The sequence below is a fragment of the Nuphar pumila genome, chromosome 2, assembly GCF_984573655.1.
Source record: "Nuphar pumila chromosome 2, dmNupPumi1.hap1.1, whole genome shotgun sequence".
NCBI classification, from domain to species: Eukaryota; Viridiplantae; Streptophyta; class Magnoliopsida; order Nymphaeales; family Nymphaeaceae; genus Nuphar; species Nuphar pumila.
Genome location: NC_143250.1, coordinates 15,527,028 through 15,553,825, shown reverse-complemented (window position 1 = coordinate 15,553,825; position 26,798 = coordinate 15,527,028). Strand labels below are relative to the sequence as shown.

At 36.4% G+C, this 26,798-nt stretch overlaps 1 protein-coding gene across 1 annotated transcript in view; it reads left to right on the top strand.

Moving 5' to 3' along the window:
- The first annotated feature begins 632 nt into the window (after positions 1-632).
- The window catches only part of LOC149844859 (primase-helicase Twinkle, chloroplastic/mitochondrial-like), a 65,291-nt gene continuing 39,125 nt past the window's right edge, over positions 633-26,798 (top strand). The window contains exons 1-6 of the mRNA XM_089995330.1: positions 633-1,150; positions 1,380-1,513; positions 18,013-18,068; positions 18,164-18,221; positions 18,350-18,484; positions 26,658-26,741. Coding sequence (XP_089851456.1) covers positions 874-1,150; positions 1,380-1,513; positions 18,013-18,068; positions 18,164-18,221; positions 18,350-18,484; positions 26,658-26,741 — 744 coding nt within the window. The 5' untranslated portion in view covers positions 633-873. The remainder of the gene's footprint in view (positions 1,151-1,379; positions 1,514-18,012; positions 18,069-18,163; positions 18,222-18,349; positions 18,485-26,657; positions 26,742-26,798) is intronic.

Sequence of the window (26,798 nt, the reverse complement as noted above, 5' to 3'; positions counted from 1 at the left end):
GAGATGAGTGAAGATCAGGGGAAATCACATTGCACACTTTTAATGTCGAGTGTGATTGCAAGATCATTGATCCTCACTCGAGAGATGAGTTTTGGTTTCATACCTGACCGACTGGAATCAACTTTATTCTGAGTTGCTAAGCCACTCTTACATTTGATTGGATGTTGGAAGTATCTTGGAGATTTTTGTATGAATTAAATTTAAAATGTAAAGTATATGAAGAAAGTTGCAGCACTTTATATAGCACCGATTCTTTTCTTTCTTCCTTTCAATTACGCAGTTCCAATGTTACAGGGACATGCTATTTTGGTCCCTCATGACACGAGCGGACACGTAGGCACGGACACTAATACGTATTGCTAATATTTAATATTATTTTAATGATTTTGAGTATTAGTTCAATAAAAACCTATTTTTTAATATTAAAGTATCAAAAAATTATTGTTTTATTCATTAAAAAAAAGCAAAAATTTTGTGCCCTCGAGTACTGTTTTTTTATAAAAAAAACCGAACTTACTCCGGCTTACAAATATAAAAAAAAAAATCATTTTGAATGCAAACATCCAGACAACAGAGAAACGTCTGGTTTCTCCGCGTAAATATAAAAAAAAGAGACGGAAACTCCTTGCGCCGGCTTATCCTATTCCTACGAGTCCTTCCCTTCCTATTGCGAGAGGGAAAATGGGAGGCAAATCCCACCCTTATGAACCTCTCTCTCTCTCTCACTTTCCCTGAACAGCCCTTTCAAAAACTGCCCAGCCGACATTATGGTAGCCCTCCTCCTCTTCCTTCCCTCCCTCCCTCCTTACTGCTGAAACAGACCCCTGCCTCCTCGCATTCTTTTGATAACCACCCTCTACCACGAGCCCCCAAATGCTCCTACCCTCCTTCGTATCCTCTAGCATAGCGATGAACTCCAAGTATTTTCTCAAGCCCACACCTCACAGACCCATCCCACCACCATCCTTCCTCCTCTTCCATCACACACACTCCTCGCTCATCCACACCCTCATTACGGACAACCACCATCTTGGGGCAGGCCCAGCGTTGGGGTTGGGGTGTACCTCCTCGAACCCACAAAAGCTCACCCTGTCAGTTCACCACTCGCCCACCAGAAGGCTCCTCACTACTTTCATGGTGGCTAGGCCGGGTATGCCCAGCTCTTTCTCTCTCTAGAAACTGCACACACCCGTCTCTTTCTCTCTCTAGAAACTAGAAACTCAACACACCCATCTCTTTCTTTCTCTAGAAACACACTAGAAACTCATGCACCCATCTATTTCTTTCTCTAAAAACACGCTGACCCGTTTATCTCTCTCTCGCTCAAAATGGTCCATTTTCTACTTGATTTTTTTTCTAATTTTGTTTTTGTGTTTCAGTTCACTTGGTAGTTCGGAAAGCGGATATGGTTGAGTCGGAAAACTTGCGAGCATTGAAAGAAAAATTGGAGAGTGAAGGAATTCCATTAAATGAGTGCAAGATAGGGGAGTACAACAGAATACTGTGCCCCAAGGTAGTGCTTTTTCTCCAGTTGAGTTTTTTCTATTTTCTTTTTATTCGCCTAACTTTTTGTTGGTGTGTAATACATGATTCTGGAATATTGGTTTGCTTCTGTGGAGACCTGCTTGTTGAAGATGTTAATATGAGCAGGGTGTTTTCGGTTCTTGGTGTTTGATTCATGGAAATTGCTGAAAAGTGCAATTTCAGAGTTCGGATTCAGGAATTGCAGTTCTTTAGCATGTTTTTGTGTTTTATGTAGGTTATGGACGTTTATTATTATTAATATTTCTTTTTTTTGTTGGGGATATTTGATGGATTTGCTTGGTTTAGGTTCCCCGGAGTTTCATAGTTTGTTCATTATGTTCTATGATTTTTTATTTGTTAAGGTTCTGTGATCGTTAATGAATCGTATTGTATCCCTGGGTTTTACCAATTGGCAGTGGAGTTACCTAGTTAAGTAAGAATTAGCATCTCTGTTTGATTACTAACAGGTATCAGATACTTTATTCTCGGAGATGGTGATTTGTTTGCTTTCAAGGAAGAAACGTGCTTTTCTTGTAGTTTTGGTGAAAACAAATTCTTATTTTGAAGCCAAACACATCTTTTCTCTATCTCTCTACACAAGTATTCATTGAAAACTGGCACAGACCAGCCATTTACTTCCATGCTCACTCCTCGGCTTGATGTCTGAATTCATCCATCTAACTGGAATTTCAATGGATATGATCCTCTAAGGTTTCACTAGAAGATAGATTATTAGCCCTTGGGAGCTTCAATTAAAAATGTTGTCTTCACAATTATTATTGATTAGTGTTGGATCTGCCTTTATGGATTCCATTTGCAAACTTTGGAATCTATTACTGTGAATAATATTTCATTGAGATTGATATTGTTATAAATAATATTGTTTTCATCCTTTTTCCAGATCTTCCTTGACATCACTTGTTTCCATTCTTCACACGATTCATAGGCATTCTCAACAAAAATGCTACTCTCAAGTCTCAACTTTACATGCAGCATCTTTGTGACATCTTGATCCACAATGTGAACAATAAGAAATTTGGGTTGGCCCGATAGCAGGCCCGACTGACTCGACTGGTCCGAGGAGCTGCCCGACCTGGCTATTATCGGTCGGGCTTGGCCCAATTTTAATTGGGTTGGGATTCCAAGCTGGCATCCGTAACCTGCCTAGGTTCGAGTCTGGCTGATTGGGAAGTTGGTTATATATATATATAAGAGAGAGAGAGAGAGAGAGAGAGAGAGAGAGAGAGAGAGAGAGAGAGAGAGAGAGAGAGAGAGAGAGAGAGTTTTATATTTAAAAAATTAGGATTATTTCAAAACTTAACTTAAATCTCTTTTCCGTTTCTCAAATTACCGATTTTGGATTAAGTGTTTCTTTTTCACCAACAATTTGCTATATGCAGGATCTCCTGTCCGAGAAGCGGATTGGGCAAGGTCATAGAAGAGAAGACCTATATTACATAGATTTTTTGTCTTTGCTATCCAAATCATTTTGTAATCATGTTCAAACTAAAGATATTGTTACTTGATACAAAAGGCTTGGTCACCCTAGTATTTCTAAGTTGTATCTTTTTTCATTTTTGGAAAAATTTTATAATGAAAAAGAATTTACATGAAATGATTCTAATCTTGCAAAGATGTACTCTCTTCCTTATTCACATAACAATTTTATTTCCAAAAGACTATTTGAGTTAGTGCATTCGGATGTATGGGGATTGACACCCGTTATGTCTAAAGGAGGACATTCATACTATGTTGTCTTTATCGATGATTTTACTAGATCTGCATGGGTTTATTTTATTAAAAATAAATCCGATGTTTTCTCTACCTTTAAAGAATTTCATATCCTTACTCAAAATCAATTTCAAAATAACATAGCTATTTTTAGATCCGATTTCGGATATGAATGCATGTCAACTGAATTTTAAAACTATCTTAAACAAAATGGTATTATTCATCAAAGATCTTGTCTCAAAACTCCTCAAAAAAATGGTCTTACCGAAAGAAAACATAGGCATCTTATTGAATTAACAAGAACTCTTCTTGTCTCTAAAATTGTTTGAAAGAACTTTTGGGCGGAAGCCGCTCTTTCCGCAACTTATCTTATAAATCAAATGCCTTCATCATCCTTAAAAAATGTTTCTCCTTTTGAAAATTTATTTAAAATATCTTTGGATTTTAAAAGATTACAAATTTTGTGTTGTAAATGTTTTGTTCTTTTCCAAAGACAAGATAAACTTTCACCGAAAGCCCTTGAATGCGCTTTTATTGGCTATGGTGAAAATCAAAAGGGGTAAGGTGTAATGACATTAAAAGTAACAAACTCTATGTTTCAAGAAATGTGACATTTCTTTAAGAACAAAATAGATTTGAATATAAAAAATCTAATGAAAAAATTCACTATTCTTTCCTCTTTGACTTATTGCCTATAAATAAGTCTAAATGTAACGACCTCAACTCATACCCAAGAAAAAGTGACACAAATTTTTTTTTACAAGTGTGGAAACAAGCCTTACAGTTAAACACAACCACCACCACAAGGGATCTTAGACTCATCTTTCATACCAAACCAATCCAAACTTTATTTATTAAAATACATATAGTTTGAGGCATAGGTAAATAAAATCAAAGAAAGCAAAAAGAAAGAGCCACGCCATCGCAAGAATCTGCCATGCAGTCATGTAGTTTCCTCGTGACTTTTCTCAAAAGCTAGTCCTCCCCACTAGGCATCTGAGGCTGCGAAAAACACAAAAAGTAGGGTGTCAGAATCCAAAGAATTCTGCGTATGAATCTATCTAATAAAACAAATAAGTATAAAGAATACAGATAAGATTCATGCAATAATTTAGAGGGATGCATTCATGCCAATTTTATAATTTAAACAATCATGTAAGTAATAGAGAACAAATGCTAAATAGGAGGGAACAATTAATATTAACAGAGAACCTTAATTATATATTAAAGACATGTTATCATGCACTAGAGAGCACAAATCATGCATTTATTTATACATCACAACTAAGGAAACAAGTAAATATGTATGATTTAATGCATGGCAGGATTATGCATGATTTCTATGCATATGTATGAATAAATTATAATCTTTTACCAGAGTACTCTTTTCATATGCATGTCCCTATTAGATGCACACAATTTAAGTTTCTCTTTTTAATTACCGTTGTTCGCGGATACACTAAACGAGTAAAATCCCCGAGGTCAAGTTAGGTTCTCAGGGTTGCTTAATACACAATTTGTATTTTATTACTAGATTCCAAATTTAGCTCTCGACCGAAACAGCCTTCGGAACATTAGACCACCCATCTAATGTCGAGGACACTAGGGACCACCCATCCACAAGTGCCACTTTTCTTGGTATACCAAAACAACAGCTGTGTTTACACACCACCCCTAGGCAGAGCGACAAAAACTCTTTAAAACCATGGCCAGGAGCAAGAACCTCCATATCGAGTTCAGGGGCAACAACATCGCACACAAAGTTTTTGTATCCTTTTGGTTTCTCCAAAACCGTAACTCCAAGAGTCCTGTACTCCGGATGAGACATCCCAGAAAGTACATTACACTATTCTTTTTCATTATCTTATCATTAATAGTTGTTTCATTAATTTGCAACCCAGCATGCCAAATTAATATCATAAATTCGCATTTCCAAATGCGAGGCTCATCACGAGACTCCAGCCTGTGAAAAAATGCAGAACAATGCAATATAGAGAAAAATATCAAATGTGATTTTTGTGATGCATAAATAAGATGCCTAATGAGTGAAGGAAGAATACTTTGGTGCCTCTATATAAGAATAAGGGTGATATACAAGATTACACAAACTATCGTGGTATGAAACTTATGAGTCATACTATGAAACTTTGGGAGAGGGTGATTGAGTCTAGGTTGAGGAAGGTTGTCATGATATCGAAGAATCAATTTGGTTTTATGCCTGGAAGATCAACTATGAAAGCTATACATCTTCTTAGACAACTTATTGAGAGATATAGAGAGAGGGACAAAGATTTGCATATGGTTTTTATTGATTTGGAGAAGGCATACGATAGAGTACCTAGGGACATTCTCTGGTGGACAATGATGAAGAAAGATGTTTCTCTCAAGTACATTAGTATAATTAAAGATATGTATGAAGGAGTAGTAACCAATGTCCGCACTTGTAGAGGGGTGACAACCAATTTTCCTATAACGGTTGGGTTACATCAAGGTTCTGCTTTAAGCCCTTTCCTATTTGCTATAGTGATGGATGATGGATGAGCTTACGAGATTAATTCAAGAAAATGTGCCGTGGTGTATGTTGTTTGCTGATGATATTGTTTTGATTGATGAGTCTAGAGCTGAGGTTAATGCTAAGTTAGAATTATGGAGACAGACATTGGAAGCTAGAGGTTTTAAGTTGAGTAAGAGTAAGACAAAATACATGGAATGTCGGTTTAGTAAGCAACGAAGTAGTGATGAGAGTGTAGTGAAGCTTGGTGAGCAAGAAATACCAGTGGATGATTGTTTCAAATATTTGGGATCTATCATTCAAAAGTATGGAAAAATTGATGGAGCTGTAAATCATAGGATAAAGGTTGGGTGGATGAAATGGAAAAGTGCAACTGGAGTGTTGTGCGATCGTAGAATGCCATTGCGGTTGAAGGGAAAGTTTTATAGGACGACTATTAGGCCCGCTTTACTATATGGTACGGAATGTTGGGCTGCCAAGAGACATCATATTCAAAAAATGAGTGTAGCTGAGATGTGTATGCTTAGATGGATGTGTGTAAATACAATAAAAGATAAGATTCAGAATGAGGAGATACGTAAGAAGGTAGGCGTTGCACCCATTGAAAATAAGATGAGAAAGAATCGTTTACGGTGGTTTGAACATATTCGGCGAAGGCCTAATGATGCTCCAGTTAGAAGGATGGAGAAATGGGAAAATATATTAGTTAAAAGAGGTCGGGGTAGGCCTAGGAAGACTTGGATGGAGATGATAGGAAATGATATGAATGCTTTGAACCTCACCGAGGACATGACATTGGATAGAAATGATTGGAGGAGAAGGATTCATGTGGAAGACCCAGAATGATTTTATTTTTTGGTTCATATCATCGACCCCAATTGTTTTGGGATGAAGGCGTAGTTGTTGTTGTTGTTGTATAAACACAAATAAAGGAGCAATCCAAGCTCAAGGCTCAGCAGACCTATAATAATCCATGTTGATTATCGATGCATCATATGAAAAAAAATCATAACCACATGCCATATATGCAATGATGTCAACATGCTTTCCAATGCACATTCATGTTTGCCAAATTTAAAAATGTACATGAGCTACAACAGTCATATGCATGTGTTCATTATTCCTGTGCATGTGCTTTTATGTAATCATTTCACACATATGCATTCATCCATGATTCATAAGTACATGTGAACATTCATGCAATATTGTGCATGCTAAACACATATCGATTTCATGTATGTACATGCCCTTGAACAAATTTTACAATAGCATAATGCTTAAGCATGTTACATCAAATCAAAGCATATGAACAATCTCATTCATAACATGTATTAAAATCAACATACATGTGCATAACTAAGATCTGGAAATTTATCATGCATACTAAATGTCTAATTCCATATTTAAGTAACATCAAGTGTTGGTGCTTCTCAATATTTTATGGCACTGAAATGGTTATATCGGACTGCATATAGTATAAAGTATTAGTTATATGCAACGCAAATGGATTGACAGACATATACTTTACTACCTTTACCACAATAAACATCTTCAGAAAATTAAAACTGCATCTATAGGTGTCCATATCTCCCATTGGAGCAATGATACCATAGCTGTGAAGATGCGATCGCTGACAAACTATAATGAAAGTATTGCCAGTAAGAGCATGCAATAGCTTATGCACAACAGCATAAGTACCAGACATACAAAAATTAATTTGCAAACAAGAACTGCTTGGCCTAAATAAGTAACCTGTTACAGGTTCGGACTTCATGTTCATACAACCTGGTTTACATTTTGTGATTCCTCAACTCAGCTATTATACTATGCAAATTCCTTAAAACCATTACAAGTCTGGTTATGCATAAAATAGAAGGATTTGGATGGATGGACACTTACTGACCATAGTCAATGCACTGTGAATTAAGTCTGAGCTTGGTTATTGGTGGGTGAATGACTCGCCATTCTATCCTCAATTAGTAGTCGATCAGGAAATCTTAAATAAATTAGCAAAGACCTAAATGAGGCTTTAGAAACCACATTCAAACTTGAAGATGGGATCAGGTGACTGACCTGTCTAACTGGCAGGCCCCAGCCCGGGCCTGTATAAAGGGTTTTACCATGGCCTGGCAGTCAGCTGAGCTCCCTCGGCCGGCTGCCAGTCAGTCCAGAACTGCAGGGAAAAACTGTTTTAAAATCTCAGTTTTTTCTTTTTCGTTTTTTTTAACCTGCTGCCCAGCAGGCCTGACAGAACCGACCTGCTGGACCCGGTTCTGTCGAGCCTGGCAGGGCCAGCAGGGTCTGCAACCAGCCAACCTAGTCTGGCAGCACCCTACGAGTGCTGCTAGGCTTGGCCTTGCCCTGCCAGCCTGCTTGTGAGGCTCGGATTGGGTCTGGCCCAACAGGGAAAAATCGTGACCCTAGGCCATTTTTTTTTAGAACTATTTCTTTCCTTTTTACAAAACATCATGGCAGCAACCAGCCTCTGCAGGTCTGCCATGCTATGTCAGGACTCGGCTGGGCTGTCATTGAGCCCCGTATTGGCTATCAAAAGAGGTAAGCATGGCCAGCAATAACAGAAATTTTACAGGGCTTTTGAAGGCATGCACATTTCAGATTTAAGAGTCTATGAATGCATTCATTCGGTGCATTCATTCGTAGACATGCCTGCAAGCATATGTATTATGCATGTTCAAGAACTATTATGCAAGCATGAGCATGCTAATACATTAGAAGAAAATATTCAGATTTTTTTTTCAAGTGATATGCATGCATAAACAGAATTTAAATCTAACAATAAACCAACATCCAAATGCTTCTTCAAGAGGATATTTATGAAACATCAACAAGCATGTAACAAACTATAGTTATCATTGTTAAAATATATATATTATCAAAACCCGATAGGGGTATTTCTGTCTTTTCACGTAGTTGTTTTAGAAAACAACAATTTTATTTTTTCAGCCAATGTAATTTTTAATTCTTATTTTTTCCTTTTTTATTTTTTGTTTTTTATAAATCAAAAGGGGCTCCAACCATAGAGTCGTTGGAGCCGCCAACGGTCACAAATGTGACCGTTGGGGGCTCCCAACGACTCCATGGGAGCCCTCTTTTGGCTCTTCTTTTGAGGCCCTTTGGCCCTCCTTTTCTCTCACTCTCTCTTATATAAATAGGGGTGAACCCCATGTATTCTATATTGCTTGAGAGCTCTCTCTTTCTTTTCAATAAGAGACTTTTTATATTTTTGCCTTCTTAAAGGCTTGTGTTTGTATTGTCCCTTAGTGGACTTGTGAGATTGTCTCTTTTATTCATTGTTGCAAGTGTTTATAAGCACTCTTTATATTTTCGCAATATCTCATTACATGGTATCAGAGCCACTTGGTTTTTGGAAGAAAAATGTGGTACGTATATCTCATATTTTGTGTATCTCTTCTCTTCTCACTTCTTGGAATCATCATGGAGGCAAAGATCGACCTATCCTTCAAGCTCAATGGGAAGAACTACACGATGTGGGCATCAACAATGAAAAACAACCTCAAAGGAAAGAAACTTTGGGGATTTGTCATGGGTACCGTTCCAGAGCGTAAACTTAAGCTCACAAAAAACGAAGGAGGTCAAGAAAAGACACTTGGAGGAGATGCTCGCTTTAAGGCCATTGAAAATCATCAAAAAGAAGTGAAAGATTGGGAAAACAATCACGCAAAAATCCTTGCGTGGTTTATGAACAATGTCGAACTCGAGGTATGTGCTAATATAGCTAAATTTTGTTGGGTCAATGAGGCTTGGTTCTTTATGAAGGGTATGTATACCCAAAATGATCTTGCAAGAGCGTATTTTTTGCAAGAAAAGATTAGAACCACCAAACAAGGTGACTCTAGCATTCAAGACTATTATAGTACCTTAAATCCACTATGGGATGAATTGGCTCTTTTAGAGCTAAAATGGGTTGCTATGGAAGATGTTGAATTAAGACAAAAGCAAGTGGAACAAGAACGATTGTTCCAATTTCTTTTCAGGCTATGTCCCGAATTTGAGCAAGTGAGATCCTCATTTCTCCATAGATCTATCTTTTCTCCAATTGAGGATGCCATTACCGAAATCACTTAAGTGGAGACAAGGCTTGACATGAGTAAACATGTTGATGAAGTGCTTGCCGTATCTAAACCTAGCAACAATGTAAAAACCTATACCCCCCCGCTTTGGTAAACAAGGAAACTATAATGGAGGAAGAAAAATTATTGTTTTCCATCATTGTTATGAGCCAGGTCACATTAAACCCGTTTGCTCAAAGCTCAATGAAACTTTCAAGCCTAAGGTGGCCTCTTTTGAAGAATCTACCACCAAAGAAGATGAAGGCAAGAATGGTGATCTTAATGATACCCTTGGTCAAATATCCATGGCTCTTCAACAAATCCTTAATTCATATGACCCCTCATGAAAATGCATTAGTTGATGTTTGCACCAATTCAAAAGGATCTTGTGTTACTACGGCCGATGGAACTCTTTTGAAAATTTCTAGTATTGGAACTCTAAACACCAAAAATTCTCAAAATCTTTTTGTCCCAAAAGTTAGAGTTATTTCAAAATTAAATTTAAACCTATTTTCGGTTTCTCAAATTGCCGACCATGGATGTGAAATATCTTTCTCATCTAATGGTTGCTTTGTGCAGGATCTCCAGTCCGGGAAGCGGATTGGGCAAGGCCATAGGAAGGGAGACCTCTACTATATGGACCATCTGAACCTTCATTCAAATTCTTTTTGTTCTTATGTCCAAAAGAAAAGTATTGAAACTTGGCATAAAAGGCTTGGTCATCCAAGCTATTCAAAAATGTATCTTTTTTCATTTGGAAACAAATTTTGTAAGGAAAAAGACATTAATTGCAAAGATTGTATTTTTAGAAAAATGAAGTCTATTCCTTTTCTAACTAGAACTTTTCTTTCTTCAAGACCCTTTGAATTGGTGCACTCAGATGTTTGGGGTTCATCTCCGGTTATGTCTAAAGGGAGTTACTCTTACTATGTCACTTTCATCGATGACTTTACTCGATATATTTGGATTTATTTTCTTAGTCATAAATCAGAAGTTTTTTCCTTCTTTAAAGAGTTTCATATGAAAATTCAAAACCAATTTCAAAGTAACATATCCTCTTTGAGAACCGATTCCGGTGGTGAATACTTGTCTAATGAATTTCAAAACTATTTAACAAAAAATGGAATTTGTCATACAAAATCATGTTCTCGGACTCCACAACAAAACAAACTAGCGGAAAGAAAGCATATGCACATTATAGAAACCGCTAGAACATTGCTTGTTTCTAGAAATATTATCAAAATTTTTTGGGTCAAAGCCGTTCTAACCTCAACATACTTAATCAATAGAATGCCTTCCTCAAAATTAAAGAATGCCTCTCCTTATGAAAAACTTTTTAAATTCTCTCCCGATTTCAATCGCCTCCGCATCTTTGGTTGTAAATGCTTTGTTCTCTTACATAAGAGAGATAAGTTATCTTCAAAGGCAATTGAATGTGTTTTTCTTGGTTACGGGGAAAATAAAAAAGGCTATAGGTGTTTTGATTTAAAAAATGACAAACCTTATGTTTCAAAAGATGTAACCTCCTTAGAAGACGAGAATGGTTTTGAAATCATAGAAAATCATATAAAATTGATTATATGTTTTTACATGATCTTATTGATGATATAAATGATGGTTCTATGAATCATCTTGAAAATATAGAGGACACTTGTGAAGTGTTCAACTGCGATATAACACCACCAAATAGTGGTCCTAATAATGAAAACATTAATGTTTACTCTCGAAGAGATCAAGAAAGGCCCATTAGTGCTTTAGAGAATTTCTCTTAAATTTTTGAATCTTCGGAAGAATCTCTCATTAGGCGCTCTTCGAGAGAATCAATACCACCCAATAGATTTGTATCTTATGAGTCTTTAGCACCCAATTATCGAGCATGTTTAATAACTTTACATTCATATTTTGAACCCGCTCATTATAATCAAGCTAAGACTCTACCACATTGGGTTGAAGCAATGAAAATATAATTAGATGCGCTACAAAAGGCTAAAACTTGGGACAGTCGAACTTTCTCCACATAAAAAACCTATTGGATGTCGCTGGTTCTTTAAAGTTAAAACTAAAAGCGATGATCTCTTGAAAGATATAAAGCCAGGTTAGTAGCCAAGAGATATTCGTAGGAATATGAAATTGACTATGAGGAAACATTCGCTCCTGTAGCACAAATGACTAGTGTCAGGACTCTAATAACTGTCGCCTTAGCAAAAAAATGGCTTATATATCAACTGGATGTGAAAAATGCATTTCTAAATGGAATTTAAATGAAGAAGTGTATATGGATCCACCACTCGGAATCAATATTGGTCAATGTCAAACCCTTAAACTTTTAAAAGCCTTATATGGTATTAAACAAGCCCCCAAGGCTTGGTATGATCGTTTTAGTGATATCATGGTTACATTAGGATTTCATTCCTGTTATTACTGACACTGCTCTCTTTGTTAAAAGTGCAGGTACTAGTATTGTTATCTTATTGCTTTATGATGATGACATGATTATCACTGAGAATGATCAAAATAGTATTGTTAATGTTAAAAACATGTTAAAAAATAATTTTGACATGTCTGATTTAGGCTTTCTCAGATATTTTCTTGGTATTGAAGTCGCATATTCTCCGCGAAGATATATTTTGTCACAGATGAAGCTTGCTGCTGATATATGTACTAAGTCTGGCATTTCAGATGATAAAAAAGGTAGAAACTCCAGAGGTCATTAATGCCAAATTAAGGTTGGAGGACAGAGTTCTCATGGAAGATCCCACTCCCTACAGACAACTCATTAGATCTCTCACATACCCGACCATCACCAGACCACACATCGCTTATGCGGTTCACTCTGCAAGTCAATTCCAGCATGCTCCTACAACTGTGCATATGAGTGCCGTGCTCCGGATCATTCGATACATCAAAAACACTATAAATAAATGGCTATTTCTATCCTCATCTTCTTCCTTATACTGATGCAGATTGGGGAGGTAACCCTAATGATAGAATCTCAACTACTGGTTTTTGTGTCTTTTTAGGAGATTCCTTAATTGCCTGGAGATGCAAGAAGCAACAAAAAGTCTCATTATCTTCTACTGAAGCTAAATATTGGGCTATGACAACCACAACAATGAAACTAATTTGGCTTCACAGTCTTCTCAAAGACATGGGGGTTGATATTACTGAAGCCTCAAAGCTATGTTGCGACAACAAAAGTGCCATCTATATTGCAAGCAATCATACCTTCCATGAGCGTACCAAACATATCGAGATGGATTGCCACTATGTTCGAGATGAATATTTACGAGACACAATTGCTCTACCATATGTCACTTCAGAATATCAGTTGGCGGACTTCTTTACTAAAGCTCTTCCTGCTCCTCGCTTCATGTTCTTTCTTGGCAAACTGTCCGTCATCTCCCCGTAAGGTTTGAGGGGGGGTGTTAAAATATGTACTCTTATATATTATCAAAACCCGATAGGGGTATTTCTGTCTTTTCACATAATTATTTTAGAAAACAACTATTTTATTTTTTCAGCCAATGTAATCTTTAATTCTTTTTTTTTTCCTTTTTTATTTTTTATAAATCAAAAGGGGCTCCAACCATAGAGTCGTTGGAGCCCCCAACAGTCATAAATGTGACCGTTGGGGGCTCCCAACGACTCCATGGGAGCCCTCTTTTGGCTCTTCTTTTGAGGCCCTTTGGCCCTCCTTTTCTCTCACTCTCTCTTATATAAATAGGGGTGAACCCCATGTATTCTATATTGCTTGAGAGCTCTCTCTCTCTTTTCAATAAGAGACTTTTTATAATTTTGCCTTCTTAAAGGCTTGTGTTTGTATTGTCCCTTAGTGGACTTGTGAGATTGTCTCTTTTATTCATTGTTGCAAGTGTTTATAAGCACTCTTTATATTTTCGCAATATCTCATTACAATCATGAAATAAATTCTGTTTAGCATAAAATAGACATATACATAATTTTATTTAAGGACGAAAAGAACTAAGAACACATCCATGAAAAACGATATCCATAAAAAACCCTCTAAATAAACACTTTTGCCATCAATAAAATTTTTGTTTTTACATATACAAAATTTTATTTCTTTGAAAGAATAGAGATATTCAAGAATTCTCTTATGGAGGAGGATCCATGCATCCTCCTTCATGTATATTTACAAAAAAGTAGCTTTAAACACTTTTTTCATGGATTTCTATCAAATTATTGCATGTAAATCCAATCTATATCAATTTTCCACTTGATTCAAGAGAAAATACCCATACCATGAATAAAAACTTGAAGAAAAAATGATGGTGAAAGTTGAAAAACGTGGGTAGATGGTTGGAGAAGTCCAAACTCCTCGTCTTCTTCCTCCTTCCTTTTTTTTCCTCTCCTTCTCCCTCATCTTTCTTTTTCCCTTTCTCTTTCCTTTCTTTTTTTTTTGATCTATTTATAGAGAAATAGGGAGGACACCTCCCTTATCTCTCCAGCACCTCTAGAGAGGGTTGGAGCTAATATCCCATTTAGGACTCTCTTAGAATTTAAAAATTTTGGACTCTAAAGTTGACTTTTTAAAACTTTCCAAATTTTTAAAATCCTTTCTTAATCCTTCTTGAGTCTTCTTAGGTAAGTATAAGGACTCTTTTAAGAAGTCCTAATCAGGCCTAAATCAATTTTTTAGAATTAATATAATTTAATTATTTAATTAATAATTAATTAAATAATTTTAAATTTGCAAAGTTGGTTTAATTACCTTAGGAGTCTTTCTAACTCCGGTTAGCTATAATTTAAAGCTTTAAACTGAATTTACAATTATATTTTTATTGGACGTGGATTTGGTTCCGGATCCGAATCCAAAATTCAAACCCATACCCAAAATGAAATTGGATCAAGATTTGGATTAAATCCAGATTAAAGTAGGTTTTAAATAAGATCCAAATCCATAATAATTTGGATCATATGCATTGGATTCAATCCGATCCACTTCGGATCCAGTTCGATAAACTGCTCAATTTTTGAAAAAATGCAATTTTTGGGTAAACCGAAACTTGAATTCAGAAAAGTAAAATATCATTGCGCTTAGAATTTTTAGACGCTTCTAACGACATATTACACAAATATCAAATTTCGAATTTTGCCCAAAAATAAACCGAATTTCGCTAAAAAATAACCCGAATTTAAAGGTAAAAAATGAAACTCTTTCTTACGCTTTGATTGGCTGGCCTCGACCTAATTGATGAGACCTGGGCCAAGTCCAAACTTAAAAACATCGGTCTAATATCGAGGCTCAAATGATTTTTATCCCAGACTTAGCCAAATTTTCAAAAAAATCTCAAATTAGCTAAGTGTGATGTTAATGATACTATTTATGATGACAATTCTCATCAAAATGATGCTTTGTTACGTCAAAATGATGATTCTCACAATGTGAATCCCAATGATATACATGTGTATACTCGACGAGAGGGCAATGAACATCAAAATACTTTTGATATATACTCTCAAGATGTTTCTTTAGAAAATCAAATTGAATAATCCCTACCTAGACGATCTTTTAGGAATAGTAGACCTCCTAAAAAATTTGTGCCAGGTGATTCTTTTTCTCCAAATTATAGGACTTGTCTCATGGTGATTCATTCTTATCATGAGCCCTCCAATTTTAAAGAAGCTAAGCAACATCCACATTGGATTGATGCTATGAGACTTGAGTTTAAAGCATTCAACAAAGCTAACACTTGGACAATTATAGGTTTTCCTTTAAGAAAAAAAGGCTATTGAATGTCGATGAGTTTATAAAGTCAAAACCAAGAGTGATGAGAAATAAGAAAGATACAAAGATAGGTTAGTTGCTAAAGGGTATGCATAAGAATATGAAATTGATTATGAAGAAACCTTTGCCCCGATTGCTAGGATGACTAGTGAAAGGACCTTAATAGCTTTAGCATCTATTAAACAATGACCTATTTATCAATTAGATATTAAAAATGCCTTTTTAATTGAGAATCTTTGTGAAGAAGTTTATATGGATCCTTTGCCGGGTCTTGAGATTGAAAAAGAAAAACATCGTAAACTAAATAAAGCTCTTTATGGTCTTAAACAAGCTCCAAAAGCTTGGTATGATTGCTTTAGTAAAGTTCTTGATAATGGTTTTACCTCTTATTATACTGACACTGCGCTATTTGTTAAGCATGCAAGTGATCACATAACTATTTTATTGTTATATGTTGATGACATGATCATCACCGGGAATGATAAAAGGGCATTGAGCTTATTAAAAATATTCTTAAAAACCATTTTGATATGTCTGACCTTGGATTTCTAAGGTATTTTTTAGGAATTGAAGTTGCATATTCTCCTCGAGGATATGTTCTGTCTCAAATGAAACTTGCATCAAATATCATTGTTAAGTCTAGCTTAACTGACGAAAAGAAAGTGGAGACTCCAGAAGTAATCAACACTAAGATGAGAGTCAATGTTGAAACTCCTTTAGAAGATCCCACTCCTTATCGTCAACTGATTAGATCTCTAACATATTTGTCTATTATCAATCGAGATAGTGCTCATGCTATTCACAATGCAAGTCAATTTCAAAATACTCTTACGAGAATTATCAGATATTTGATGAAAACCATTATCAAATGGCTATTCTTATCTTCTTCTTCGTCTTCTAATTTAATTGCTTATACTGACTCTGATTGGGGTGATAATTCCAATGATCATATTTCTACAAAGGTTATTGCATTTTTCTTAGAGAATCATTAATCTTTTGGAGGTATAAGAAACAACAAAAAGTGTCTCTATCATCTACGGAGGCTGAGTATAAGGCGATGGCCATAACTACCACTGAACTTGTATGGTTGAGAAGTCTGCTTAAAGATATGAGAGTCATTATCTCTACTTCCTCGAAGTTGTGTTGCGACAATAAGAGTGCCATCTATATTGCTATCTATCACATATTCTATGAACGAACAAAGCACATTGAGATGGACTGTCACTATGTTAGAGATGATTTTTTACGGGACACCATTCAACTACCATATGTTACGTCAGAGTATCAGGATTTCTTCACCAAAGCCTTGCTATCTTTCCGATTCTACTTTTTCCTAAGCAAACTCTCGGTGATCTCACCGTCAGTTTGAGGGGGGGTGTTAAAGTACATGGATGTCATATATATATGACTTTTGTAATGTCCACTAGGGGAAAATTCATCTTTTCATTTGTAAATACGCATGTTCATTAGGAACTTCCCTTTTGTATCTTTATTATTTTTATTTTTATCTTTTTTTATTTTCTTTTCTTTATGTTGGAATAAGGGCCCACATAGAGTCATTGGGGACCCTCTCCAATGGTTACAAATGTGACAGTTGGAGGGGCTCCCAACGATTCTATGGGAGCCACTTTTTGCTCCCTCTTGTTGTATATATAAGGGTCTTGCCCCTTGTGACCGTTGGAGGGGCTCCCAATGACTCTGTGGGAGCCCCATTTTGCTCCCTTTTGTTGTATATATAGGTGTCTTGCCCCAATATAAAGTAAGGCTTTTGAGAGCCTTTTTCAATGATAAGTTCATTTATATTCTGAAGTGCTCTCTCTCATATTTTTGTGTTTGTCACTTGCCACTTTTTTTCATATTGTATTTTGCCCATTAGTGGCCTCTTGTATGCTTGTGCATCTCTTATAGTCATTTTTTGACATTGTTCTTTGCCTAGTGTTTCATTACAATCTGATGCTAGAACTCTTTTTCTTAAATAGTTTTTCTTCATATCAGTTGCAGGCAGTTTATTTTTTTTTTGAATCAACACTTCTAATGTATTGTTTGTTCCTAAGGTTTGTGATTATTATCTTACTTTCATCATATGTGGCATATGTGCATCCTAATGTCCTATTGCTTTACACTTTCATTGTATTAAAGAATTATTTATTTATTTTTTGTATTTCATATTCTGTTTTTCTTTGTAGTGTCTGCTATATAACACAACTACAATTATAGTTTTAAAATGGATTACAACAATTAAGAGATGTTGCATCATAAGTATTTGCATTACATTTGGGCTTATAATTTATTCCTTTTATCTGTTTAAAATCATTGTTTGATTTAGGTGACTTTCTGCTGCATTGTAAGCTGTCAATCTGTATGTGTATCTTCAGCTGATGTCTCATGTTTTCTTGCCTTAATAGTGTCGAGGTGGGCAATCAAGTGAAAAGAGTTTTGCTGTTTTCATTCGTGAAGATGGGTCAGCTTTTTTTCTCCCTCTCTCTCTCTCTTTTGTCCATTAATGTTATAGACTAGTGCTTAACCGTCTAATTTTTGTTTTTCCTTGATGTACAGATGTTTGGCAACCTGGTCATGCTTTAGAGCTAAATGTGGTTGGAGAGGTCATGTTCGAGTGAGCACATTTATAAATTTCAAACTGTCATGTCATCCGTTTTCCTGTCTTTCTGAATTTGTTTATTCAACCACATGTAGTGAATTGATCTTTTTGTAGTTTCCCATTCTTCTGTTTTCTATTTACAGGCTTCTACAAGCTCAAGCCATTTTCCACCTACATCAATTAATGGATCTTGCAATGATGGTGATCTGCCACTCAAAGCAAAGCTGAATAGGGTTTTCACAGAAGAGAGCCTTGGTCTAGAATCACCTGGTGATGAGGTTGGTTTTCTATTGGCAATGCATTCTATAATAAAGAGAGTGAAACTGATGTCTATTATTTGAAAAGTGTTATCTTTACGTGGGCATTGTTGTTGACAAAGGACATCTTTTTCCATTTCATGTATATTTAATATATGCTTATTTTCTGTATCTCTTTTGTATTAGGCTCTTGTATCATTATTAACAAATGGAAGAGTTCCACAAATAACCCTCCCATTCTCCTGTTCTCTTCGATTCTCTTTTTCATTGCTTCTTAACTTCCCTATTTTTAACATGGTACCACATATTTTGCCAGCCTCCTGCAATCAAATTGGACCCATTATTGGGTGGAATATGAATACAATGATAAGGCCACTAAGGGCATACAAGAATCAAAGAAATGTGCACAAGCACTAGTTAATGGCAAATACAAAGGCTAAAAAATACACACAATAGCCACTAATGGGCAAGCACAATAGAGCGCAACAATATAAAACATAATGTTTTTATTCACCAAATATGCTTAAGAGAAGCATAGCATTAATAAAGGAGAGAATCCCTTTAAATAGAGCAAACAACCACCATAGAGGGCTAGCCAACTAGACGTTGGGCTAGCCCCCAACGGCTAGAACATAGAAAAAAACAGAAAAAAGACAAGAAATAAAAGAAAAGAAAAGGTGCCCTTAATGGGCACTACCTATTACACATTAGTAAAAGATGAAAATGCCCCTAATGGGCATAACCTATTACAGTTACATATCAGCCAAATATATATATATATATATATATATATATATACATATTTGTATGTACATACCTGTATACAAATACATCTTAACACAAGCCTGATGCTATTTCTTACTCATGAAGTCCTAAAATGAAGGTTCTATTATTAGTGGTGATTGATAGCATTCATATGAACATGCCAAATCAGTTCTTTCAAAAGCACTTGTAGAAACTTCTGGGAATTGAAAGATCAGGTTTCTGGAAAAGATCTGCTCCTCCTGGTTTTCTGGATATGTTCTATATAAAGTTGGTGGATTAGCTATTAAGGGTAGAGACACTAAAAAGAAAGTGAAGAGGTGTCTTCACTATGAGTGCATTGTACAAAGTGTACTATGTCAGCATGCTTTTATTGTTACAGGAGATTTTTAGGTAGTCCACCCTAATGAATCTGCTGAGTAGCTGCATGTGTCTCCTGAACTGCATGATTCATGTCTTCTGGAGGGCTACAAAACAAATTTTCAGAAGTGTTGTTAATTCCTGTTTATCAGGGGAAAATGTAGGTGCATTCTGTTTGCCTGTTAGGTCAATGGGGATCTGGGACCTCTGCCAAGGGATTGGAGTGCAAGGTGTGTTCTCAGGTCAGGCTCTGAAGCCATACAACTGGACACATGCATGTGGTTTATGATCCCATTCATCATATTTTCCACAACTGCCCTTTCATAAACTGGCTCATCTGATTAGCCTGGTCAGTGAAGAGAAGTTCTTGGACTTGTTAATGATTGTGGATCCCTCTTACCTAGCAAGATCACATGAAAAGAAAGAGTTGCGCCAGAATTGGGATCTGGTGGCTTCAGTCAGCCTGGTGGTACATGTGGCTGAAAAGAACACATGTCAAGAAGGTTATTTCCTCTGTGAGTGCTATAAAATCACATTCAGAGGGACATTGAGGATCTTGCCTCTATTGCTTAGCCTGATGTTGATGTTGACTGGATTGGGATTACCTGTGTGGGATCCTTCTGATTTTGTTCTTTTCCCCTCTTTGCTTACCACATATCACCTTCTCTCTTCTCTCCTTTGAACTCTTTCTTTGTTTCTTATGTTCTTGTCAATTCATCTAATTTTTTATTGCCTCAAAATAAAAAAAAATCGAAGAAGGTTGTGCATTAGAAATCTAAAAGCCTAAGCTACAGTTTTATAGGTACGAGATTGGTTGTTTTGAATATTTTGTCGACATAGGTATGATAGCTTCTCCCATTCGGTTATAAAACCTTCCTAGATAGAAACTATTTAGGAAAAGCTAATTTTGGATGAAGGCAAGAAGTAAGGTGATCACTGGCCTATGCAGCAATCCTATTGGATCATGGTGAGCATCTGGGTGGGGAGAACATGAACTATTGTATCCTTAGGTTGACGATTCTTTATCAAATGATTGTTCAGAGCAGATATTGTCAGAGGACCAAAACAGACTAGAAATTGAAAACATAATCTGCTTCCAAGGGTTACAGTTGGAGAAAAAAATGTTTATTTCTCAAGATAGAAAGACTCCTTATTTTCCTTATTGTACATAATAGGCACTATAGAAAGCGCAAAAGCTCGCTCCGTACAAGGAAATACTTAGGCCCTTTGTATGGATGGCAGGATTCTTGAGATGAGAAAACCGCAAGAAAATTGTTTGTTCCTCAAGTCAGATATAAAGAAACGCTTAGGCCCTTTGCATGGACCTTGTTGGCAGGATTCATGGGAGGGGAAAATCGTCAAAGTGTGGAGTTTTCTTTCATCTTTGGTCTGATATTCCTAATATCAAATTTGTTGCAAGTAAGCAGGGTTGTTTCATTATTGGGCTTGATTGTGAAGAAGGCATGCCTCCTTTCATGAGATTGGAACCAGTGTAGAATGCTGGTAGAACCCTTTTAGTGAGTCCATGGAAGCCAAACATAGAATAGAAGCTAGATTTAAACTGATTGGCTCCAATACAAATTAAATTATTGGCTCTCCTAACTGTGATTTGGACAAAATATTTCTTTTGAGGGACTGGCAAACTATATTGGTGCCGTATACTTGGAGGCCGATCTCTGTCACATAAGTGCAGGTGCGACACAACATTTTAAAAAAATTTAGGTGTGGGGTATATATATATATATATATATATATAATGTGTAGGTTCCAGACCATTTATGTACTAGACCATCCCAGACCCCTTTAAAAAACCCATTTGCTTATATTTTTTGCTTAATCCAAGCTTATAGATGTGTTTATCATTACTTGTTCAATAAGAACCATGCTTTAGATCAAAACAATTAAACAAGAATTCTTGATTTTTAGTTAATCAAGTCTTTGGTGTAATATGATCCATTGATATTTTTGTTAAGCTAAAAACACATGTAAACATGAAAAATGTTTAAACTAATGCATGTTTTCTACTAAATAAAGCATAGAGACCACGTCTATAGGTTTAGATTAAGTAAAATACACATGCAAACATGTTTTTTAAAGGAGTCTTGGGCGGTTTGGAACTTACATATTACTCTCTCTATATATATTTATATATTGTGCTTGTGTATGCAAATACATATTTAAGTATATACTATATATTCCATCTACGTCCTGCATTCATGTTCACATTCAAAACTTCATGGGACTTGTCATGTTGCTCATTCTTTCTCTTGGGCACATGAGATGCTTCATAATGAAAAAGAGTAGGATGTAGACTTTCAAGAGAGTGCAATCATTCCTGACTTTGAAGGGCTACAATAATCATAATATACTCTAGATCTAAGCTTGTGAGAATTTGTCCAACTTGATAATTTTCTTCAGTAGGTTGGCTGATGAGAGCCAACTCATTTGCAATGATTTTCATCTTGTTCATGTATTCTATCATTGGCAAATCCTTTCTTTTGGTGTTTTGGAACTCCTCCTTGAGTTCCATTGTTCAGGCTTTTAAAACCTGTGAATAAAACTCATGCAACTTATCCCACAATCGTTGTTGTTAATCCTTCATCGATGCTTACTAAAACTTTCTATGAAAGTGTAGACAGTAGGTAGGCAACCAACATATTGTCTTGCCTAACGCTTCTGTGGCGTGCTGGATTATGGGAGGAGATTTGGATATGGGAGCACATATCCATTGAAATCCTCTGAGACGTGACTGTCTCCCTGAATTTTCACATACTGCAATGTGGAGTCTCTTTATGCAACAAAGAGGAGGAGAATAATCGAAGGACGTTGGGTCCTCACATGGGAAGAGCCTATTGTGCTGCATCATTGCGCATGCTAACTAGGGCACAGGTAAGTACTCTTGAAACAATTTTCTTTATTTTTATAAATAATGTGAAGTGTAGGCTATGTCATAGGGACTCATCAAACTAGGTGCCGCACCTGCGTCGCACCCGCACCCATTGCGGTCAACCTGACCCTGGGTGCGGTCAATGCACCCAAGGTCATTTATATTCAACTTTTGGACTTTATATATATATATATATATATATATATATATATATATAATTTTTTATATTTTTGCCGCACCCCTCGCACCCCTCGCACCCGCACCCGCACCCATGTGACATAGAGTGTAGGGTTAATCATGATTGAAACTTTGTTTTGCAATTAAAGTGTTGTTCTTACGAAGACGCGGAGGAGGAGAATCAAGACATGGTTGTGCAAGCGAAGGACATCGTGAGGAGGTTCATTTGGTTGTACAACATGAATAAAGTTTTGTGCATGCGAAGGACATCGCGAGGAGGGACATTTGGTTGTACAACATAAATAAAGTTTTGTGCCAGATGGCCAGCTGAGTGGTCTGACAGTTTGGGTTTTTTAATAACCACTCTGTCACCAATCGTATCACTGACAATAAAGGATCAAATGAATAATTACTCCGCGATATTCCTCTATGAACTTGAAGACTGGCAGAACGGTGACAATGACAACCAACAGTTTGCAAGCAGTCCCTTCGCAAAGAGGGGCATTGAGGAGGAGGGAGAACTTGGGGCGAGGGGTCTGAAGCACATGATGATTACAAGTGAAGCGGATGCTGAATTGACTCTTACATTGGCTGAAAACCAAATGTTGAAGGAATTGCTTCAAGCAAATGAGTCCATTATACATACTCAAGCTGACCTTATCGCTAACAATAATAAGATCATCGAGGAGCGATGAGCGCGTCTGACACAACCACATCAGTGACGTCTGTTTTCGATTGTTTTGTAAATCATTGTAATTAAGTAAACAATGCTTTGTAAATAATTGTAATGATAGTTATAATTGAATTTTTGTGCCTTGCTATTAATCAAACAAGTTCAAGCCTTGTTGAAAATTGTTGAAGCCAATTCAAATTAATGCTCAAGCCGCGAGGAGATAAGAACAATGTTTGAGTGAGGATCAGTTTGATGTTGGTAATTCAGGGATTAGTTTTTCGGTGGACTTATGTTGCAACTACCAGCAACTTTGGCGATATTGGACCTAAGGTTCGACTAGGGGTGCATTAATGAAAACTTGCAGTCCTAAAATCCAGGAACAAAATATTGGCCACAAGGGCCCACATGATGTGCTTGCCATCTGAGGAGCACCATTGGTGTGTGGGGGCTTTAATCAAGTAGAAATGTTTGGATTAATTCAAATGGGAGGGCTCATGAAAGGTAAGAAAATCATTCTTGTTGGGGAAGGCTCTCCTCCACTTCAGAAGGTGTTCCAATTTGAATCCAAGGGATCAAATGGGAAGATAATTGTGAATCCTATGGGGCCGAAAATGGAGCAGAAAATAGGATCTCGAATAGTGAGACAACCAAAACAGATACTAAATTTAACTACCTTAGTGAGGCTTACAAAAGTAGGGTTGACTATAAACAATGATTGAGTCTTCTTCTTCCAATGAACCAAGATGTAAACAGAATAAGTGGGGGACTCCAAAGGCCCTATTGTGTCTAGTATGAGGGGTCTAAGATCTGGATGAAATTTTCAATCTTGCTGCCACTTGTCCAATAAATAAGCTTGTTGGTGGGTTGACTAACCAAATAGGATCAATCAAGTTAATGAAATGCATGTTGTGGAACGTAAGAGGCCTCAGCAGAAGATGGGTGAGGGTGGAGATAACCAAAATATCTGTAGCAAAAATATTTCAGTAACTTTTCTTCTCATAGTAAAACTCATACTTGAGACTTTCTACAAAGTGACCCCTATCACTTCCTGGTCTTAGTATGGTTGGAAATTTTGAAGAGTCTCCTATTTGTATAATTGTTCACATTTGGGATCCTAGTAAGATAAATATAGATATTTTTTAGGTTACTGAACAGTATATGATTGTTCTTGTGGATGATGTCACTGGAGTTTATGACTCATTACTATAGTAAAAGGCGCCAACTATGGGCAAATTCAATTAACTACCATTTAGATGTTGTGGGTGTTACTCGGTGATCGTAATGCAATGCCTTGCAGGGAAGAGTGCATTGGAAGTATGGATTGTGACTATCTATGAGAGAATTCAATAACGAGCTTGAGAATTGTAATCTTGTGGAGATCCTGAATTCCTAATCCAACTTTACATGGACCAATAATCAAAGAGGGATGGATTTCAATGCTAGTAAACATAGATTTTTTTTCTAGCTCTCCCTGGATTGAGAAATTCCCTAGATCTTGACTAGACGTGCTTCCAAGACTACTTGTTGATCACAATATATTATTTACTTTACATTAAAGTCATGACTAGTCTATGAAAACTTCCTCACTGATTTTTTAAGATATGGAAGATGCAAAGATATCGTGTGTTTTCATTAGATTTGGGCTATATGTAGGTACCCAATGTTTAGAATTGTCATGAAGTTACAAGCTGTGGGAAGAGACTAAAAAACTGGGACTACAACAATTTTAGCTTCATTGAAAATCACATTAGGCATGTTAAGAGGGAGTAAAAAGAGGTTGATGGGAAGATTCAAGTGGTTGACTTTGATTTGATGGATAACCGAGTAGAGTTCCAAAGATATTTGTCATTTTTATAATCTTGAAGAGTCATTTTGGATGCAAAAAGCTTGATCTCATTCATCTAGGAAGATGATAGAAATGTACCCTATTTTCATGCTAGATTCAAACATGATTTGCAAAAGAATTCAATGTGATTCTTGGGAAAAGAAGTGGTAGCAGGTGTGAAGATGTGGACAACATGCTCATTGAAGCCTCAATTTTTTTTTGCATTCTTGTTTGCTAGAAGGAACATTAGTTTGGAAGTCTTTCTTGAGGTGCAAATCCTACTGTTAATGAATAAGAGAATCAACATATATTGGGTTCGGTTGATTGTGAAGAAATGAAGAAGGCGACCTTTGAATTGAAACGAGGCAACACTACTGGCCTAATGGATTTTCGAGTATCTTCTATTGCTCTTATTGGGACATTTTTAAGAATCATGTTTGTAATGCTGTCTCAATTTTTTTCAAGAAAGGAAAGATGCTGCATCGAATCAATAATGTTTCTATTGTGTTGATTCATAAGAAGATGAAGGCATCTCTGCTAACCAATTATGAGCTAATTACTTTGTGAAATTTTATTTACAAAATTATCACTAAAATTGTGGTTATTCCGTTTGTGTTGCTAAGAAAAGAGCTGGTTGAATGCTTCTGTTGCCTTTGCTCTGTTCTTTATATCTCCCAAACCATCTTCTTCTTCTTCCTCCTCTTCTTTAATCATCATTACTATCGTTTTATGAACATCACTACATTTCTCGTCATGTTCATCATAATCACCTTCACCACCTCCAACATCAATACTAATATTTTGATAATCACTTGCTATCACAATCATCCTCCTTTTCTCTCCTTTTAGTCTCACACTTCTTTCTCTTAATCATTAATGCCACCATAGTTGTCTTCTTCTCAGCTTCACTTGTTCTCTTCTATAAATTTATCCCTCTTTCTCTATCTCTCTCTGCTGGTCCACTCTTTTCTTCCTCAATAGTCCATTCAGAAAGTGGTTGCGATAGTACTGCCTATACAAGGCTAAATGTACCATTGCCAGAAAATGGCTAGAGATGAGTTGAAAAAGGAAGGGTGGGGTTGTTGGGGGGTTGATTGGGGGTGTTCAGCCTCAATTAACAAGGTCAATCTCGATAACTGGCTGACCCATTTTTAGGTCCTGAGCAGGTTGGATGTTGGGAAAAACTAGGTCAGCACCATTATCCAAACACAATGCCAAGTTGTTTTTGCTGAAATGCTTGGTTATGCCCCCTTGGTTTTTTCTTTGCTTTTCTTGGGTGTTTAGTATTGTTCGTATCATTACTTCATCACTACTTTTTCTTTTCATTTGATATAATAACTAATTGACAAATACAGAAGATCTTTCCTTCTTATCCATCCCTTTTTTTATTTTTGTTAGTTAAGATTACTGTTCTTAGACAGCAATAAAGCTATTATCTGTTGCGTATCAAGCACAAAAATGCATTCTGATGTTGTGTCTTTCCTTCATTGTCTCTAACTTCTTGTTGCAGATACTTAAGTACTTTGCTGAGAGAATGATTTCTGGGGAAACCTTGAGAAGAAATGGAGTTATGCAGACTATAAGAAACAATGAGGTCCTTATGACTGTTTTAATGACTATCTAACAAATTTTCTTATCTTGTCTGACTATC